At 45.7% G+C, this 17,571-nt stretch overlaps 1 protein-coding gene across 1 annotated transcript; it reads left to right on the forward strand.

Moving 5' to 3' along the window:
* The first annotated feature begins 599 nt into the window (after positions 1-599).
* FXN (frataxin) lies at positions 600-17,247 on the forward strand. Its single transcript, XM_081066889.1, has 5 exons — positions 600-802; positions 2,259-2,356; positions 6,643-6,763; positions 13,951-14,048; positions 15,292-17,247. Exons 1-5 carry the CDS (start codon positions 632-634, stop codon positions 15,440-15,442), a joined length of 639 nt encoding a protein of 212 aa, XP_080923015.1. The 5' UTR covers positions 600-631; the 3' UTR covers positions 15,443-17,247.
* Positions 17,248-17,571: the final 324 nt, after the last annotated feature.

Raw genomic sequence — 17,571 nt, forward strand, 5'->3', positions numbered from 1 at the left:
AGTGGTTCATTAGGCTAAGGTCTCCGAGGTCGGGAACCTTGGTTACCCATTCACTATGTTGCCCAAGAGGTGTGCTCCATGCTTTGAACCAAGTAGGCGCTCCATTTTATTAAATACACAGAAAGTACAATGCTGAGAAGTTCTTCCCGAGGTCTACCGTGTTTCCCGGAAAATAAGACGTAGCCGGACCATCAGCTCTAATGCGTCTTTTGGAGCAAAAAATTAATATAAGACCTTGTATTGTATTGTATTGTATTGTATTGTATTGTATTGTATTGTATTGTATTGTATTGTATTATTGTATTTTGTATTGTATTACGTTAGACTCAGTCTTATGTTATTATAAGACCCAGTCTTATATTAAAAGATATGATATAACTTTATTATATTAAAATAAAATAAGACCAGGTCTTATATGAATTCTTGCTCCAAAAGACACATTAGAGCTGATTATCCTAACGGCTACGTCTTATTTTCGGGGAAACACGGTAACCTCTGGCCGTTTCACAAAGCCTGCAGAAGAGGGGCCCTGCGCGCCGAGCTGAGTGGCCGCGCCTCCGCCCCGTGGCCACCAGGTGTCGCCGCGGCGTCCGGGCGCCGGGGGGCGGAGCCTCTGCAGATCGCCAGGAGTATGTGGACGCTCGGACGTCGCTGGGCTACTCGCCTCCTGTCCCGCTCGGCGCCCGCGGGCTCGGCCGAGACCGGCGGCGCTGGGGCATCGTGGGCCGCGAAGGACATCCCACTCTGCGGCCGCCGCGACCTGCGCGCGGGGACCCCCGCGGCCTGCGCGCCTGGCCCCGCGGTGAGTACGCGCCGGCGGCGGGAGCCCGCGCAGGGTGGTGACGCTTCGCGCAGGCGCGGCCGCGGCGGCTCCCGCAGGGCGGGCGCTGGGCGGGGCGGGCGGTGGGCGGGGCGGGCGGTGGGCGGGGCGGGCGGGCGGTGGGCGGGGCGGGCGGGCGGTGGGCGGGGCGGGCGGGCGGGCGCTGGGCGGGGCGGGCGGTGGGCGGGGCGGGCGGGCGGTGGGCGGGGGCGGGCGGGCGGTGGGCGGGGCGGGCGGTGGGCGGGGCGGGCGGGCGGGGCGGCGGGCGGCGCCCTGAGCCAGTCGGCTTGGAGGGGACCTGAGGACAAGGTCCCGCGGGCAGCGAACGGCCTGGGCTGTGCTGTAGGTGTAACTGGCTGTCACAACTGCGCGCACGCCTCCTTCCGAGCCCACGTTGTTAAACGCACTGTCTGCGCTCTGCACCCCCAGTTCCTCCTCCTCTGCTCACCTCTCAGCCCCGTCCTCTGCCGTCCCCTTTCCTGCTAAGGGCACCGAGGGTGCAAGAGCCGTCAGCGACAGCCTCTGAGCCCTTCGCATAGTGGCAACCAGAGTGGCCTTTGGAGAATGTCACTCTTGTCACCTGTCTCCTGAAGCCCTCCGGTGCCTCCCCGGGATGAAGCCCAGCGGAGGGCCTCACCAGGCCTGTGGCCGCCGCCTTTCTCCGTCACCTTGCTGCCGCCACGCCGGCTGTACCACCTTGCTGTCCCCTCCCAGACTCCGTGCCCTCCTCTGCGAGGCCTCTTCCTCTCGGCCTCCCCCGTCATTCCCTTGCTCTCACCAGCTGGTCAGTCGGGCTGGACATATCCACTCATCCCCGCTTCAGAGCTGGCCCCGTGGCCGCTCCGCAGTTACGTATTGAAAGAGATCAACAGGTCGCATTGTCTCCTGCAGGTCCTGCTGCTCAGCTCCGTCAGACAGCTGTGGGCGGGCACAACCTCCCTTCGGGATGGAGCAGACGGCTGCCCCTTGCAATGTGTTGTTGCTTTGTTTTAGTCAAATGCCAGGAGGGGTGCTGATGCTGCCTGCATCACCTGTGCCACCCACCATGGAACCGGGACAGCCCGGAGCAGCGCTGCCCAGTAGAACTTCCTGCAGTGACGACTGGTTCTGTCTGTGCCACTGGCCATGTGATGCCGCAGGACACGTGAAATGTTGCCGGTGCCACTGAGGAACTGACTTTAAATTTTATTTTATTTCAACGAAGTTACATGTAAATGCTGCATGTGGCTCCTGGCTACCGTGCTGGACAGCACAGGCTTAGAGAGAGCCGGGGAGAACCCAGTGTAATGCATTAAAAGGTGGAAAAAAATGCCTAAGAGGTACTCTTGAGAAACACTAACATGGTTACTCTCAAATGTAAAAGTGGCAATATTTAAACCATACATTAATGGACTGTAATCTACTGAAAAATGATAGTGTTCTTAATCTTGTCTTTCAGAGTTGGAGCCTCCACTGCCCCAAGCAGATGCTGAATGTCAACAAGCAGAGTGTCTGTTGGATGACCGTGAGGACAACAGGAACTTTGGGCGACCCAGGGTAAGATAAACACCTGCCACCTCAGAGATCTCTTCCTTCTCTCTTTCTTAGTATACAGCATATGCACACATACGCACACGTCTGTTATCTTTTTCTTTTTTCTCTTTCTCTTACCTTAAAAAAAAAAAAAAAGACCATCGCATACGGAATCTGTTTTTTCCCTTAGCAGCAGCACTCATAAGCATCTTTCCACATCACTATGTACCACCTATTTCAAATGAAATAGTATTAAACTTTATGGATGTACCATAATTCATTGAACCCATCCCCTATTGTGGGACATTTAGGTTGTTTCCAGAGTTTTGTTAGTGTTATCTTTGATATCTTAGTCGTTAAAGTAGGCCAAGCTTCTGTAGCAAATAGGCCCAAACTGTAATGGTTCAGACCAGGAGTGCTTTGTGTCCCCCTTTTCAGACAGCCCAGGGTGCACATGCCTCTGAAATAATTCAGGGAGCCGGACTCCTTCCACCTTCCTATCATCTGTCTGTACTCTACTATCCTCTGCATGGTCAAGGCCAGGTCGCCCTGTTCAGATTCTCTTCCACAGAAACAGACAAGAGCGTGGGAGGCCTGAAGTGGCACCTGTCCCGCACTCACCTTTTAGTGGGAAGGACTTGGTCACATGACCCCACTAGCTGCAGGGGAGGCTGGGAAATTTGGATTCGTGGGTGACCTAGAAGAGGAGGTGAAGGGTTCTGGTGGAAGCCTGCCAGGCACTGCTCCAGTCTACCCTCAGCCACTGATACCTACACAGACCCTCTTTCTATGCACCAGACACACTGCCTCCAGCCCCAAGGCTGCAACCATGGACCGTGTGGTCACTCATCCACCTCAAAGACCAAGATTTCCAGGTGCCATGCAGTCCTCTCTCTAAGACTTGGAATGGCCTAGGAATGGCTTCTCTGACTTATACACACACACACACACACACACACACACACACACACGGAGAGGGAGCAAGACACTACCACAACTCCCATTCAGAAAAGAGACGTGTCCCTGGTCTATGGCAGTGACGGAGTCCCCCTGGGCAGCACTGGGACAACTTCTCCCCTGGCTAAGGGGGACAGTCCTCCAAGAAACCCCAATCCCGCCCCCTGGGAGTCTTTTCCTTGTCCGTGACCCCACTTGGCCATAGGGGAGGCAGGCGGAGGGAAGTGTGTCCTTGGCTGCAGGCAGCCTTTGCAGCCCACTGCTGGCAGCTGGGGCTTACAGAGGCCGTTATGTCTTAAGGCTTCACTAGGCTCTTCAGATGAGTAGAGCAGACTCATTTGTCTCTGATAACAGGGTTTTCCCAAAAACCGATCTCTTTACGCCCAGTGAGTCCCATGGCGGGTAACCACATCCAAATTTCTTCCCTGGATGAAGCCTCAGGTTGCCTTATTTTTTTGTATCCTCATGCCGTGCTCTGCTCTCTCAAGCTGATTTTTGCAACAGGTTTGGATCCCTCTTTTTGGCTCAATGAGAGGCCTTTGTTGTTCAGAGCCTTACATTCTCCCTTTGGCTTTTCCATCTCGGGGCAGTCTTCAATCCCCAAGCACTCCATTTCATCCCATTGACCTGTAGACATGCCAGTTCTCTCCTGCCTCACCATTTTCATGTCCCACCAGCTAACAACAGCAAGGAGCCACCCCTACTCAGGAACATTCTAACTGTCCCCACAACTGCAGGCTCAGAAGCAGCATATGCTGGCCTTCCAGGTTATCGCAGGCAGTGGGTTGACAGAGGGCCTCATGAGCGCCCAGCCTACTGTGTCTGTGTCTGGTGGCCCCTCCACATAGCCTTTGAGTCAGTGCTGTATGCCCCCTGTGTTAGGTTTTGGCTTTGGTGGCACCATTTGCAGCTCCTTTTTGCACAGACTTCCTGCTGCTGTACCCTCACTCCTGCAAGCGGTCCTCTGAGGTTGGTGGGGTAGGGGCCTTGCAGGATGCCCCACGTCCAGTTCCTTCTTCAGGGTCTATTTCTGGGAAGCACACCTTTATCCTGCCACATATAGGAGGACAGCCCACTTTTGCAGTGGCCAAACTGGCTGCTCTTGGGTAGCCCCTGCCAAACTCTTGACTTTCTCACTCTTCTGTCTGTGACATATGTCAGCCTCTTCTCCAGGTTCTCTCCGCCACACCCAACGAGGCCTACCACTCTTTAAAGAACAGCCCTTCACCATCTCCTGAGCAGTCCTGTAACCTTCCCCACATACGCTTGAGGCAGGTGACAGGTGGGGTGGAGGATGGTCACATAGCAAATCTTTATGTCTTGCATTCATTGTCTAGCAGCCACTGGTGTCTTACTTTAGGCCCCCTGGTAACTCTCAGATGATGGAGGTGTCTGGGATACCTCTTGCAACCTACACATAAATCCTGATAGGGGCTCGAAAGCTCATGCAAGGATGTCTATTAGAGCATTATTTTTATTGTTATAATTCACATACCATAACATTTACCATTTAAAAATGTTCCATTTGGTGGTTTTTAGTATATTCACAAGGTTGTGCAATTTTCACCACTATCTAATTCCAGAACATTTTCATCACTCCAAAAAGAAATAGCGTGCCCATTAATAATGACTCCCTTCCCAAACCCCTGGCAACCACTAATCTACTTTCTGTCTCTATGGATTTATAGCAATTTTTAAAAATTGAAAAATAGTATATATACAAGAATGTCTCCAAGTCATAAGTATACAGCTTGATAAATTTTCAAAAACTGAACATAGCATGTAACTCAAGAGGTAGCTCCAGAGATAGAATGTTACCAACCCCTAAAAGCAAGCCTCCTGCTCACTTATTAACCCCTTCCTGCCCCACAGTAACTACCATTCTGATTTCCAATAGTCTGGATTAGTTTTGGCTGTTTTTTTTTTAACTTTGTATAAAACTGTATCATTAAATATTAAATATGTTTATATGTGGCTTATTTCAGTCACCATTATGTTTGTGAGATTTGTCCATATTGTTACATTTGTAGGCAGTTCTGTTTTGCTCTACAGTATTGTATGAATGTACCACAATTTATCTATTGTATTACATGTGGGTACTCGGGCAGTTTGCAGTATGAGGCTATCAGGTACTTCTGCTATGAACATTCTAGTATAGTGCATATCTTTTGGTGAACCAAGGTACGCATTTCTCTTTTTTTTTTTTGTATTAAAGTGTAGTTGACATACAATATTATATTAGTTTCAGTACAACATAGTGATTCAACATTTACATACCTTACAAAATGATCACCTCGGTATGTCTAGTAACCATCTGTCACCCTACAAAGTTATTATGATGTTATTAATCATATGCCCTATACTGTACATTGCATCTCTGAGACTTGTTTTATAACTGGAAGTTTGTACCTTAATTCCCTTCACCTATTTTCCCATCTCCCACCTCCGCCCCTCTGGCAACCATCATTTCATTCTTAAATCTAGAGTCTGTTTTTCCTAGGTATGCATTTCTATTGGGTGTATACCCAAGAGTGGAATTGATGGCATATGAATGTATTCAACTTTAATAGATACTGCGCAACAGTTTTCCAAAGGGATTGTCCCATTTACTGGCCCACAGCAGTATCTGAAAGCTCTGGTTGCTTTACGTCCTGGCCAACTCTTGACATTACCTCTTTCATTTTAAGTATCCTGGTGGTCTCTTGTTGTGATTTTTTAATTGTGTTTTCCTAAAGATTAATAAAGTTGTACATCTTTTTATATGGTTGTTAGACATTTAGATATCGTTTTGTAATGAAATCTTTTCAAGTATTTACTCGTTTTTCTATTGGGTTTTCTTTTTCATATTGACTTGTAGTTCTTTATATGTTCTAGAAATAAGGCCTTTTTCAGATATATGTAATGCAGATGTCTTTTCCCACTTTGTGGTTTGCTGAACAAAAATGTGAATCACTAAAGCGATGGAAACAACACAACGTCCAGCTGAAGGGGACGGGTTGAATTAATAACATAAAATAAAATACTATGAAAATCCATATGTGCTCATATGAAATAACTTGCAAGGCATAGTAAATGAAAACTGAAAGGTGCTTCATTCGTATACTAAAAAGAATATACATTTTCTGGAAGGATACAGGAAAGACTCATCATAGTTGACTGGGGATGGCGGTTGCCTATTTGGGAAGAAAGTCTTACTTTTCTGTTAACCCTGGCATGCTGCTTAAATTTTTGCTCTGCGTATTAGCTATTTTGCATCAATTTCTAAAATCTAAGTACTAAACATGGTGATTTGATGTTAATAAAGTGGAATGGTGAGGTGATCACATGTTTTTGGTGGTTCTGTTTCCATGCAGTGCTCTAGATGAGGCCACCTATGAAAGACTGGCAGAGGAGACCCTGGACTCGTTGGCAGAGTTTTTTGAAGACCTTGCAGACCAACCTTACACATTTGATGACTACGATGTCTCCTTTGGGGTACCTCTTCACTTATTTTTATTTTTCTGATTTCCTCCCTAAGAATTATAGCTCACTAACGAATTCCCCTCCAGCGGAGTTAAGCATCCAACAGCAGGCGGGTACGGGTGAGACCATAAGACTAGGCTTCATATTCCTGCCCTGCGCTGCCTGGTTTATGACCTTAAGCAAGTCACTCTGCCTCTCTGAGCCTCATTTTTGCTCCAAAATGCAGATTCTCCAGCTTCACTCAATACCCAGAAAGGTAAACCAGAAAGGGACCCAGGATGTGTTTATCTCATCAAGCAGGCATGGGGACCACTGAGCTAAACCACTAGTTCTTAAGCAGGGTAAGATATTGCCCAAGCGGAACTCACACCACACAGATATGGCCCCACTCCTGGGAGATTCTGATACAGGATGCATTCAGAGGAAGCATATTTTTGAAAAGCTTACCTACTATTCTAATGTACATCCCTGGGTCCCACCCCTAGGAATTTTTATTTAATGGTCTGGAGTGTGACCCAGGGAAGGCGTTGGGGATTTTTAAGTTTTTAAAATCCCCACTCCCCGTGATTCTAATATGCAGCGTGGGTGAGAACCTCTGGTCTGGATGAAACTTGAGCCCCAGATTCTGGACGCCAAGAGAGTGCTGGTCCTGTCGACTGACCACCAGGTGGCAGACTTGAGCAACGGGCCGCCTTTGGATTTAGAATTAATGCTTGGCCTTAGGGAGTTCTTTTATGCCAGTGGGAAAAATCCCCTACAGAGATTAATCCTCTTGACAGCAATTAATTCATACCAGAAAATGTCATGAAGTGTGCATTTTTTATTAAATCGTGGAATTATTTAGGACAACCAGCTGTCAGGCTAAAGTGATAGAAATGCTGTTGGATATTGCTGTAGGAGTGCAGGGTAGAAAAGGACTCCCTCAGATGGAGCAGGCAGCAAAGCCTTGGAGGTGTAAGGCCTGGTTGTCAGGAGAGTGAGGAATTTGGTAAAAATAGAGGTAGGAGGCAAGACAGGAATGAATGCCTTCCAGGTGGTTTCAGCAGTGTCCAGGTGGGGTTTTTAGACGCGTTTATGCAAACGGCCTCGGAGCGCAGAGCTGCCCGGAACCATTACAAACTGGCCTGGCCAACTTGACCATCTGTGAGATGATTGCAGCTGGGGAACTTACAGGTCTTCCCTCTCCCTGTCTCCCTAGCAGAGTCTGTAGCTACAGGGAAGCCAAGTATCAGGCTAAAATGTGCCACACAGGCAAACATATTAACATGCCACAAAAACAGTCTCACCACTTGTTCTCAGAGTATTGGTGAAGCCCCACCTTGACCCAAGTGCTCTGCATAAATGCTTCATTGGAAGCAATTGTGCCAGTATTCTAGCAGCGGGATTCTGTTTACCTCTTTGAATCCAGCAACAAAAGCTTTTGCTCTGTGGTGAGTCACAGGACCTTAGCTGAATCCTACCTCTGGTAGGACTCCAGAGGTAGGAGTGATTCAGCTGCTGGGCTTTCTAAAGCCTGTGACACATTCCTGCAAGGGAAGGGGCACCTATTTTTTTTTTCTAAGTCAATCCATACACCTGAGTACATTCTACTCACAGGCCAAAAATTATTTCTAGCAAGTCATTGGCTAATTAGGAAATTCTCTAGTGAAGATGTAGAAAGCTAAAGGCATGTAGTACCTGCCTCTATAGTTCGAACTTCTGATTAAATACTTTGAAATGCGAAGTATCTACCCTGGGGTATGAATTCCTGATTAGAGTCTTTCAGGTGCTTTACTTAAGCTTTGTTGGAGTGCAGTGTTTCCCTGCCCTCAGGGTTGTGGGGGAGGAAGAAACTTGACCCTACTAGGTTTAATAATTTATATAAGACAGATTAACAAGAGGAAATAACCAAATTTAATTACATGTGGGAATGCCACACATGTTAGAGGTTCAGAGACAGAAAGTAAAAATGAGATATATGGCATTGTGAGCTAAAGATGAGATAAGATGCCTTGGAGTTTCAGAACAGAGCAAGCCAATGTTAAGTGATTAGAAGTTTGCCCTGCCATACAGATAGGTCATAAAAAGTTATCTCGGGTAATAACTTTCATTGTGGGCGAGGCCCCAAATTTAAATTCTTTATGGGAGAAGTGAAAGTTTCTCTTGGGCTTGCAGGGTCTCAACGCCTTCAGCTCAAAATAAGTCACAGGCCAGAGTGGCACGTTTTGGGGAGAGGCCTGTTCTGAATTCCTACAGGGTTCAGTGAGATGTTACCTCCTCTGTGAAGCCCTCCTAGATACTCCAGGCAGGCAGCACACTTTCTTCCTTGCCCAGCTCTCTGAGCATGACTCTGGAGCACTCCTCAGCCTGTGTTGTAATTGTCTGTTTACGCATCAGCTCCTGTGGCGAGACCAAGTTTCTTAGCAGCAGGGACACTGTCCATTCTTGCCTGGTATTCCCAGTGCCTGGGACATTGCCAAGTAATAAATGTTGGTTCACTATGTAAATGAAATGGGGCCCACTACTTTTCTAAAACACGTTTTCATTGATGCTACTCAGCATGTATCATTGTTTTACCAAGTTAACGACTGGCCAAGTCAGCAAATGAGAGCAGTAATCCAGATACACCCAGGAACACAGTAGTTTGTTGTTGTTGTTTTTAAGTGAGATTTGCTCATGACCATGTTGTTCATTCACCAAGTTGTTAGCATATTACTGCTATGGAGCACAGGTTGCTAACCTTTTTGGGTCAGGACCCTCTGTAAGGACCTGACTGCTCTAGACCTTCTCCCAAGAAAAACTTCCCCACACATCCATGAGCATCGTTGCCACGTCAGGGTGGGGGCTGTTTGCAGACCCCTGAAAACCACCTCTGGGTCTCAGGTCCTGGACACTTGCTCAGAGAAAGCATTTATTGGAAACGGAGACAGGATCTGGCTTAGCCTCCTGGGAAGGGCTGTTCCTTCCAAGAGCCCTTCAGTGATTATCTGAGTTCTGTGAGTGGCAGGCTCATCATCTGTGACATTCCTCTACTTCTCTGGTATCATATTAGGATTTAATACGACAAAAACGTGCTTCATAGTCATTATTCTTATCCCTTAAGTGGCGGTCGGTGTCTGTATGAGGGAAGCCACGTGTACGGGAAACGCCCTGATGTAATACGCCACCCCGTATGTCTATGCAGGTCAGCCGGTGACAACAGAAACTGCTCGTTTTGTTTCTGTGTGGGTAGGGCTGATATTGATTGGTGGGGATTAATAAGCCTCCCCAGCGGCCAGGGTCTGTTCTGATTAGTGCCCGTGTCTCAGCAGCTGCTAAATATTTTGACTAGCTGTACCCTCTCCCCCCCCTCCCCTGCACTGAAGTCTGTCCACACTTCCCAAATAGACTCAGACTGCTACATAAGGAATACCAATAACAAACAAAAGGCCCTCTTCATCTGGTCTATTGCAGACAGTTCCCAAAGCAGTAAGAACTCCTGGGGAACCAGTAAGGCACCTTGTTTCCTTCCTTCTCTTGCCACTTTCCTTTAGAAACAGCTCAACCTCAATAGGGAAAAAAAACCTAATTACATACAGTGAACAGGAAGCAGGGGAGTGAGTGTTGAGACTTTCTACCTTGTGTAACCTTACCCTTCACTTTGGCACATGTTATCCCAGCGCCTGGTTATCATCTGCTCCGTTCATTCCTCCACAAATGTATTTTGTATCCGCCCAGTATTTTGCACAAAGAATGGATGTGCCAGACACTGACGATGATGGGATGATCAGACAGATCTGCTCTCAGGTGCTTGAAATAGCGGACAGTAGGGGGCAGGTGACCAGCCAGCAAGCCAGCAGCTCAGATGCAGTGAGGAATGCATGAAAGGCTGTGGGGACATGCACAGGACCAGGCTGCTGCTGAGGGGCATCAGGGTAGGGTAACCTTCCCAGAGGCCCCTCGGGTGGGACCTTGAGCCAGAGGAGCTGCTGGTCTTGTGCAGGGAGGGAGAGGACTGCAGAGAGAGTGCCAGGGGGAACCTGTGCACCTAGAAGGATCCCTGTGGTGGTCGTATTAGTGTGCTTTTTGTTCACGAGTGGCCTTTTTGTTCACGAGTGGCCTGTTCCCTAGAGTCACTCAAATGTGGGCTTGGAAAGAGTGGATTTTGGCTTTCACGGATTGTATCTGCCATCCCCGATTAGGCCTCATGTTCTAAGGCGTGATGGTTACCAGGAGCCTGTGCAGGACTCTGGAGCACCATCAGCCCCTCCATCCTTGCACTGAGTCTCTGCAGGAGCAGAGATGGTGGCCTGAGGGAGCAGGCTGGTGGATGAGACTTAGGATTTGCAACCCTAGACCCAGCCCTCTGCCTTTTCTGCTGTATCACGCACCTCCCCACGGTTAGGGTACAATGCACAGTGGGGTAGATAAGGGCCACAAACAGGTCAAATTAGAAACAATTATGTCTCGATTCTGAGCCTGAGACCGCTGGGGTAAATAAGCTAAACACTGTGTATATGCGAAGGGACAGATGGAGAATAACTGCTAATTGGGTGCAGGGTTTCTTTTTGGGATGACAGAAATAGTCCAGAATTAGATAGTGACGGTGTTTGCATACTTTATGCAAACACTGTGAAATGCTAAAATCTACTGAATTACGCAATTTTAAGAAATTTTGAAAGAAATGAAATGTATTCCTACCAAAATAATAAAGGTGGGTTTCAGGAAAATTTAAAAAACAAAAAATAAAAAGCTTATGTACACTGGGATCGTAGCCCTCTGAAAAAAATGCGTTTAAAAACTGGCAGCCGAGACTTTGGGCTTTCTGAGCAGCACTAAGGTGGTCGGCAAGAATAAGCCCCTTACGAAAGGCGGCAAGAAGGGAGCCAAGAAAAAAGCGGTTGAGCCATTTTCTAAGAAAGATGGGTATGAAGTGAAAGCACCAGCTATGTTCAGTATAAGAAGTATTAGGAAAACACTTGTCACAAGAACTCAAGAGACCAATATTGTATTTCAAGGGTCGTGTTTTTGAAGTGAGCGGAGCTGATCTGCAGAATGTAGAAGTTGCATTTAGAAAATTCAAGCTAATTACTGAGAGTGTTCAGGTCAAAAACTGCCTGGCCAATTTCCATGGCGTGGATCTTACTGGTGACAAAATGTGCTCCATGGTCACAAAATGGCCAACCACGACTGAAGCTCATGTTGATGTCAGGATGACCGATGGTTATTTGCTTCGTCTATTCTGTGTTGGTTTCACTAAAAAACACAACAATCGGATTTGGAAGACCTCATGCTCCCCGTGAACAGGTCGGCCGAGTCTGGAGGATATGAGAGAAATCATGACCCGAGGCGCAGACACATGGCGTGAAAGGAGTGGTCAGTAAATGGATTCCAAGTGGCCCTGGAAAGGGCGCAGAGAAGGCCTGCCAGGCTGTTCATCCGCTCTGTGATGGCCTTGGCAGGAAAGTCCGAGCGCTGAAGAAGCCTGAGTTTGAACTGGGGGAACTCATGGAGCTTCAAGGGGAAGGTCCCAGCTCTGGACAAGCTGCTGGGGAGGAGACGGTGCTGAGGCTGAGCGAGCTGACACATATGAGCCCCCGGTCCGGTTAAAATTCAGACTTCTCATGGTGGCAAATAAAACCTGCTCATGATGTTTTTAGAAAGTAAAATAAAAGCTGGCAGCCAATACTTGAGAGTGAACGGCTCGTCTCACTGATTGGTGGGATTGAGAGAACGCTTCGTGTTGTGGAAAGAAGAGCATCTTTTGAACCCAAACAGACCAGGATTTAAGATCAGCTCGGTCAACTGCTAAGTATTCTTTATTACTCTGTCCCTCAGTTGTCCTCATCTGTAAAACAGATGATAATTCCTACCTCCGATGGTTATGGTCAAGGTAGAATCAGTTTTACACAAAATGTGAAACAGTGCCTGGCACACAGTAGGAACTGAATAGTGGTTAATATTTTTATTGATGTTTTCACATTTTTTATACCATCTGTATTTTCAGTGTATCTACAGTTTCTGTTTCTTTTTCAATCAGAAAAAAAAGGTTATTAAAATGACCCATTAGTGTCCGCCCCATCCCATGCCTATTAGTTATATTATTATTAGTACTGTCTCCATATTTTCAATAGCTCCTTCTTTTCTTGGACCAGACACAAAATGTTTTAAGAACCATTCAAGGCCCCTTGATTGGAATGGGGCTGCTCCAGAAGGCACGGAGAAAGGCCACCGTGTGTCTCTGTGGGTTACGCTCAGGCTGGGGAACGGGAAAGGCTTCCCAGTTCACCAGCTCCAAGAAAGAACTGAGCTGTGTAGCTGCTTCTTTATTATCCTGTGCATTCTAAAGAGACTTCAGGCCTTGAGAGGGAAGGAGTCCTTTGTTGAAAGAGTGTTTTCAAATTTAAATGAGCATTTATGGAGGAAAGTTGGGCCAACTGGTCTTTTGAAGAATTCAAGGTGCCTGTAGAGGAAAATAAAGCTGGAGAGAAGTGTCTGAGAAGCTTATGAGATATGTAGGAAGGGTCTGGAAATAAACACCCTAGTCTTACGTATGTGTCTTCAATGAGCAGCAGAACTAAGGCTACTGCTCTGCTAAGACAAGCAAAGCAGGTGGCTTGATTACTTCCTTACTTCCTTCTTTCTTGCCTTTTTTCCTTTTTTTTTGATAATGAACTTGTGCTGTCCAATGATTGGGCCGATGTAGTACTCCAGGAGAGTTGGCTTCTGTATTTGTCAATGTCTTCTAGTCTGTTCTGGCTAGTAGTTCACAAGGAGCTATTGAAAATGTGGAGAAAGTACCAAAACAAATGTAACTGATAGGCGTGGGAGGGGGGACCCATTGGGTTGTTCTTTCAATAACCTTTTTTTCTGATTAAAAAAGGAAGCAATCAGGATGCGATCCTCCCGTTTTCCAGCTGTAATGCCTCAGACAAGTGACTTAGCACTGTGTTTCTGACTCCTCATCTCTAGAGGGGAAAAGGATCATTCTTATTTTGCCAGCCTCTCGGAATGAGGGAAAGCACTGTGAGATTAATCATAGTCTGATATTGAGAACCGTGTTCCTTCTGCATGATCTCCTATTTCTAAACACTAAATTAAAGACATTTCTTTATGATGTATATTATATACTTGTATAAGTGCAAAGTGTTGACATACAACAACATGTGAAGCAATTGTGACGAAGTGATAACTTTGTCTTACTGTATTTACCTCATGCTTTTCTCCACCTGCTCCACTAGAGTGGTGTTTTAACAATTAAACTGGGTGGAGATCTGGGAACCTACGTGATCAACAAGCAGACCCCAAACAAGCAAATCTGGTTGTCTTCGCCATCCAGGTATGTTCAGAAATCAAAAGCTCTTATTGTTCAGCTTGTTTGAAACATAACATTGTGGACCATTTAAGAAGTGTCCCCCTCAAGTGTTAGTGTCTATGTAAGTGACACTTTTCTGGTGTTTGACAGCATGTCTCATTCTCAGGAGGAAAGTTTACTCTGTTTCTGGAACTTCTGTCTGGGAATCATTTGGCTGCTATAAGCAGATATTGGGTTGTTAACAGGATCTGAAGTGAAAATCACACAACTTTTCAGAACCTGGCCTAGACAGTTTTTCTCTATTAGATCATTGTCCTGCCTTTTAAAAAGCCACTTTTGATATTGCAGCATCTGAACAAGCTGCACTTTGTCTTCAAAGCAAGTTAAAGTTTGACCCCTAGTTTGTTTTGAGCATCTCAGTTAAAGGTTAGTTAAATTCCATTTGCAGAAGTGGACTGTTTGCTCTGTGAAGATGAGAGAGTGTTTAAGCTGTTATTCCATATTTAATTCTTCCTGCCTTTTCCGTTGATGTGATTTTAATATAGTGGAATAAAAGATTGTATTAGAGATGGCTTGTGTTGCATCTCAAGTCCTGAGAACATGCAGGGAGAGAAGGTCTTTCATACATTTTGGCTGTTGTTGTTTATAAGAAAGTAAGAGAGATGCCCACAAAAAGCTTAGGCCAACTTTGGGGGTCATTCATTAGCACTTCCAAAGAAAACATATTGATTATGAATTGGGAAAGGCCCAAATATAACAACCCCTGGAGTTCCTTGTAAGCCTCATGTTGTATGCATTTTTTAAAACATTTAACTCTTCCCCTACCCCAACAGTTAATATTATACTGTTTGTCAAATAAATAAAGCATTATACTTTCTTCATCCCAACCTCATCTAGGAAGTATGTTAGAATTCAACAAAAACAATTCCAGAAATCACTGTCATTTCTAGCAAGGCCCTTATTCACAAATTATGTTGCTTTTTAGACTCAGTTTATTTGAGGGGTTTTACCCTGTGTGGACCAATTAGCCTGCTCTCTCTGCCTCAAGCTGTTGTCCTAACCCTCATCAATAGAGTTCAGATGTTTTCAGGTCTTGAGAATTGTTCCAGAAGATAAATTGTGTAATTATTCTTAAATAGAAAGACCCTAAGAAGTCAAATATATGCCTCGTTTAGTATTACTTTCTAGAACTTCCCTCTTGGTGGTAACATCTGTGAAATCAGTGTTTCTTCTGGGCTGTGCTCTGCATACTGTTTTTGTCTTGCAGTGGACCCAAGCGCTATGACTGGACTGGGAAAAACTGGGTGTACTCCCACGATGGTGTGTCCCTCCACGAGCTGCTGGCCACGGAGATGACTAAAGCCCTGAAAACCAAACTGGACTTATCTTCTCTGGCCTATTCTGGAAAAGACACTTGATGCCCAGCCTAATTCTAAAGACATTAAAAACTATAAAGCCAAGACCCCAGCTTCATTCTGCAGCTGAATGTCTAGTTTGTTCCATTCGTGCTTTTGAGGACAGTTACATTGTTTATAACAGCTCTGTGAAAAGACTACGTCACCTCCCACCCTCCCCCTGACTTTGGATTTTTAATTTCCATAGTGAGTTTGGATTTATTGTCTGGTTTCCTCCTTCCCATGATATCCCTTATCTTTATCATGTCTATATACCCATACCTTTTTATATAACCTTACAACAAAGAAAAATAATAAGAAGGAAAAATGCTGAATGGAGAAATGAATTGGCTTCACTTTTCATTCTTTGAAGGACTTAACTGAAAAACTGCATGAAGAGCAGCTGGCCGACATCACCATTCTGTCTCAAAATGAGACTCATTAAGGAGTAGGCTAGAAATGTTCCCACGCCTCTTGAAAATGGAAATACGTACTTTTAAGCCCTTTAGTATTGAAGAGTCAGTGGCAACTCAGGAATTCTGAAACTAACGACCATTCTCTTTGTGCTTTGTGTCTACCAAGGTGTAGGCCTGCAAGGGCTGACTCGGAGATGTGCGCTGTTTCTCCCATATATACGTACATATGTACACATGCATATTTAAATAGTGTGTGTGTGTGCGCGTGTGTGTACACATACATATATTTGTATTTTTTTTAATTTAAAGGTCAGTATAGAATTAGCTACTGCAACACAGGTCTGGGAATGCAAAAAATCTCCCCAAGACAAGAGGGGGGAAAAGGCATCTCCATAAGCTTGTGGATATTGTATAATAAACGAAGTAATGGAGCTGAGAGGTTGCTTTGTAAATTGTGAAGGGCCACATAAATGAAAGACGCGTTTGTGTTAACACCAAAAACCCTGGTCTACACTTGGCTCAGCCCAAAGTGCTTTCTGTCTCTGGGCAAATTTCACGAACTCCCTGGACTTCTCTGTTTTCCCATGCGTTAAATGAGAGCGTTGAACTTGATAGAGTATTGTTAATTCCCACTTTAGACATTGAGTTTTCCTGTCAAGCAACAGAAGGCTAGCTTTAATTCCCTCTGGTAGATGAGGGGATGACAGTGAACAATTTTTTAACCTGTAGAGTAAATACATGGTTATCGGAATTACTCAAATTTCTGTTGCATTCATGTTCAAATAATAACCATCCTTTATTAGTTCCCATCCGGTGCTAAGTTTACGCTATAGACTGAATGTTTATGTTCCCCCAAAGCTCAGATGTTGAATCCTAACCTCCAAAGTGATGCTATTAGAAGGTGGGGCCTTTGGGAAGTGATGCGGTCTTAAGGTCAGAACCCTCATGAATGAAATCAGTCCCCTTATGAAAGAGACCTGGAGAGCTCCCTCAGCCCTTCTACCATGTGAGGGCACAGCTGTCTGTGAACCAGGAAGTGGGCCTTTACCAGACACTGAATCTGCTGGGACCTTGACCTTGGACGTGCCAGCCTCCAGAACTGAGGAATAAGTTTCCGTTGTTTTAAACCATCCAGTCTATAGTATTCTGTTACAGCAGCCTGAATGGCCTGAGACGGCCTGCGATACCATATGATCTCATTTGAATACTTATTCACTTGCAGGTTCACTTGCAAAGTTACACTCCTGTTACTCACCTTTTTTAGAAGTCTATGCAAATGTGTAGCAAAGATTTTTGCAGTGGGTGAACCAAAAACATTCCACTGTTAGAAAAAACTTAAAACACTATAAACAAATGTTAATGGGTATTTAAAGTATTTCCTTTCTTCAGAAATAAAATTGTTTAGTCTGGTGGAAATTTTAAGTATGGTAGGTCAGGATCAGTGAGAAAATCGTGTGTGTGTGTGTGTGTGTGTGTGTGTGTGTCTCAATGAAAGTTTTGTTGTACCTCACTTGGAACTCAGTTGCCTGATACGCTCATCTATCTGGGACACAACATAAAACTTAGGTATTTAATCAGGCTGCTGTGACGTGAGAATGGAAGTTAGGGAATCTGCTCTTGACGCTTTCCTAATGGGCCAGCCTTTCAGGCCTATCTACTTTTACTTTACATACAATTCTAACTGGTTTGTTTAGTTTCTAAGGCCCTAGGAGATTCCTATTAAGTCAGTGAAAGGAC

This window comes from Rhinolophus hipposideros, assembly GCF_964194185.1.
Source record: "Rhinolophus hipposideros genome assembly, chromosome: 11".
Taxonomy (NCBI): domain Eukaryota; kingdom Metazoa; phylum Chordata; class Mammalia; order Chiroptera; family Rhinolophidae; genus Rhinolophus; species Rhinolophus hipposideros.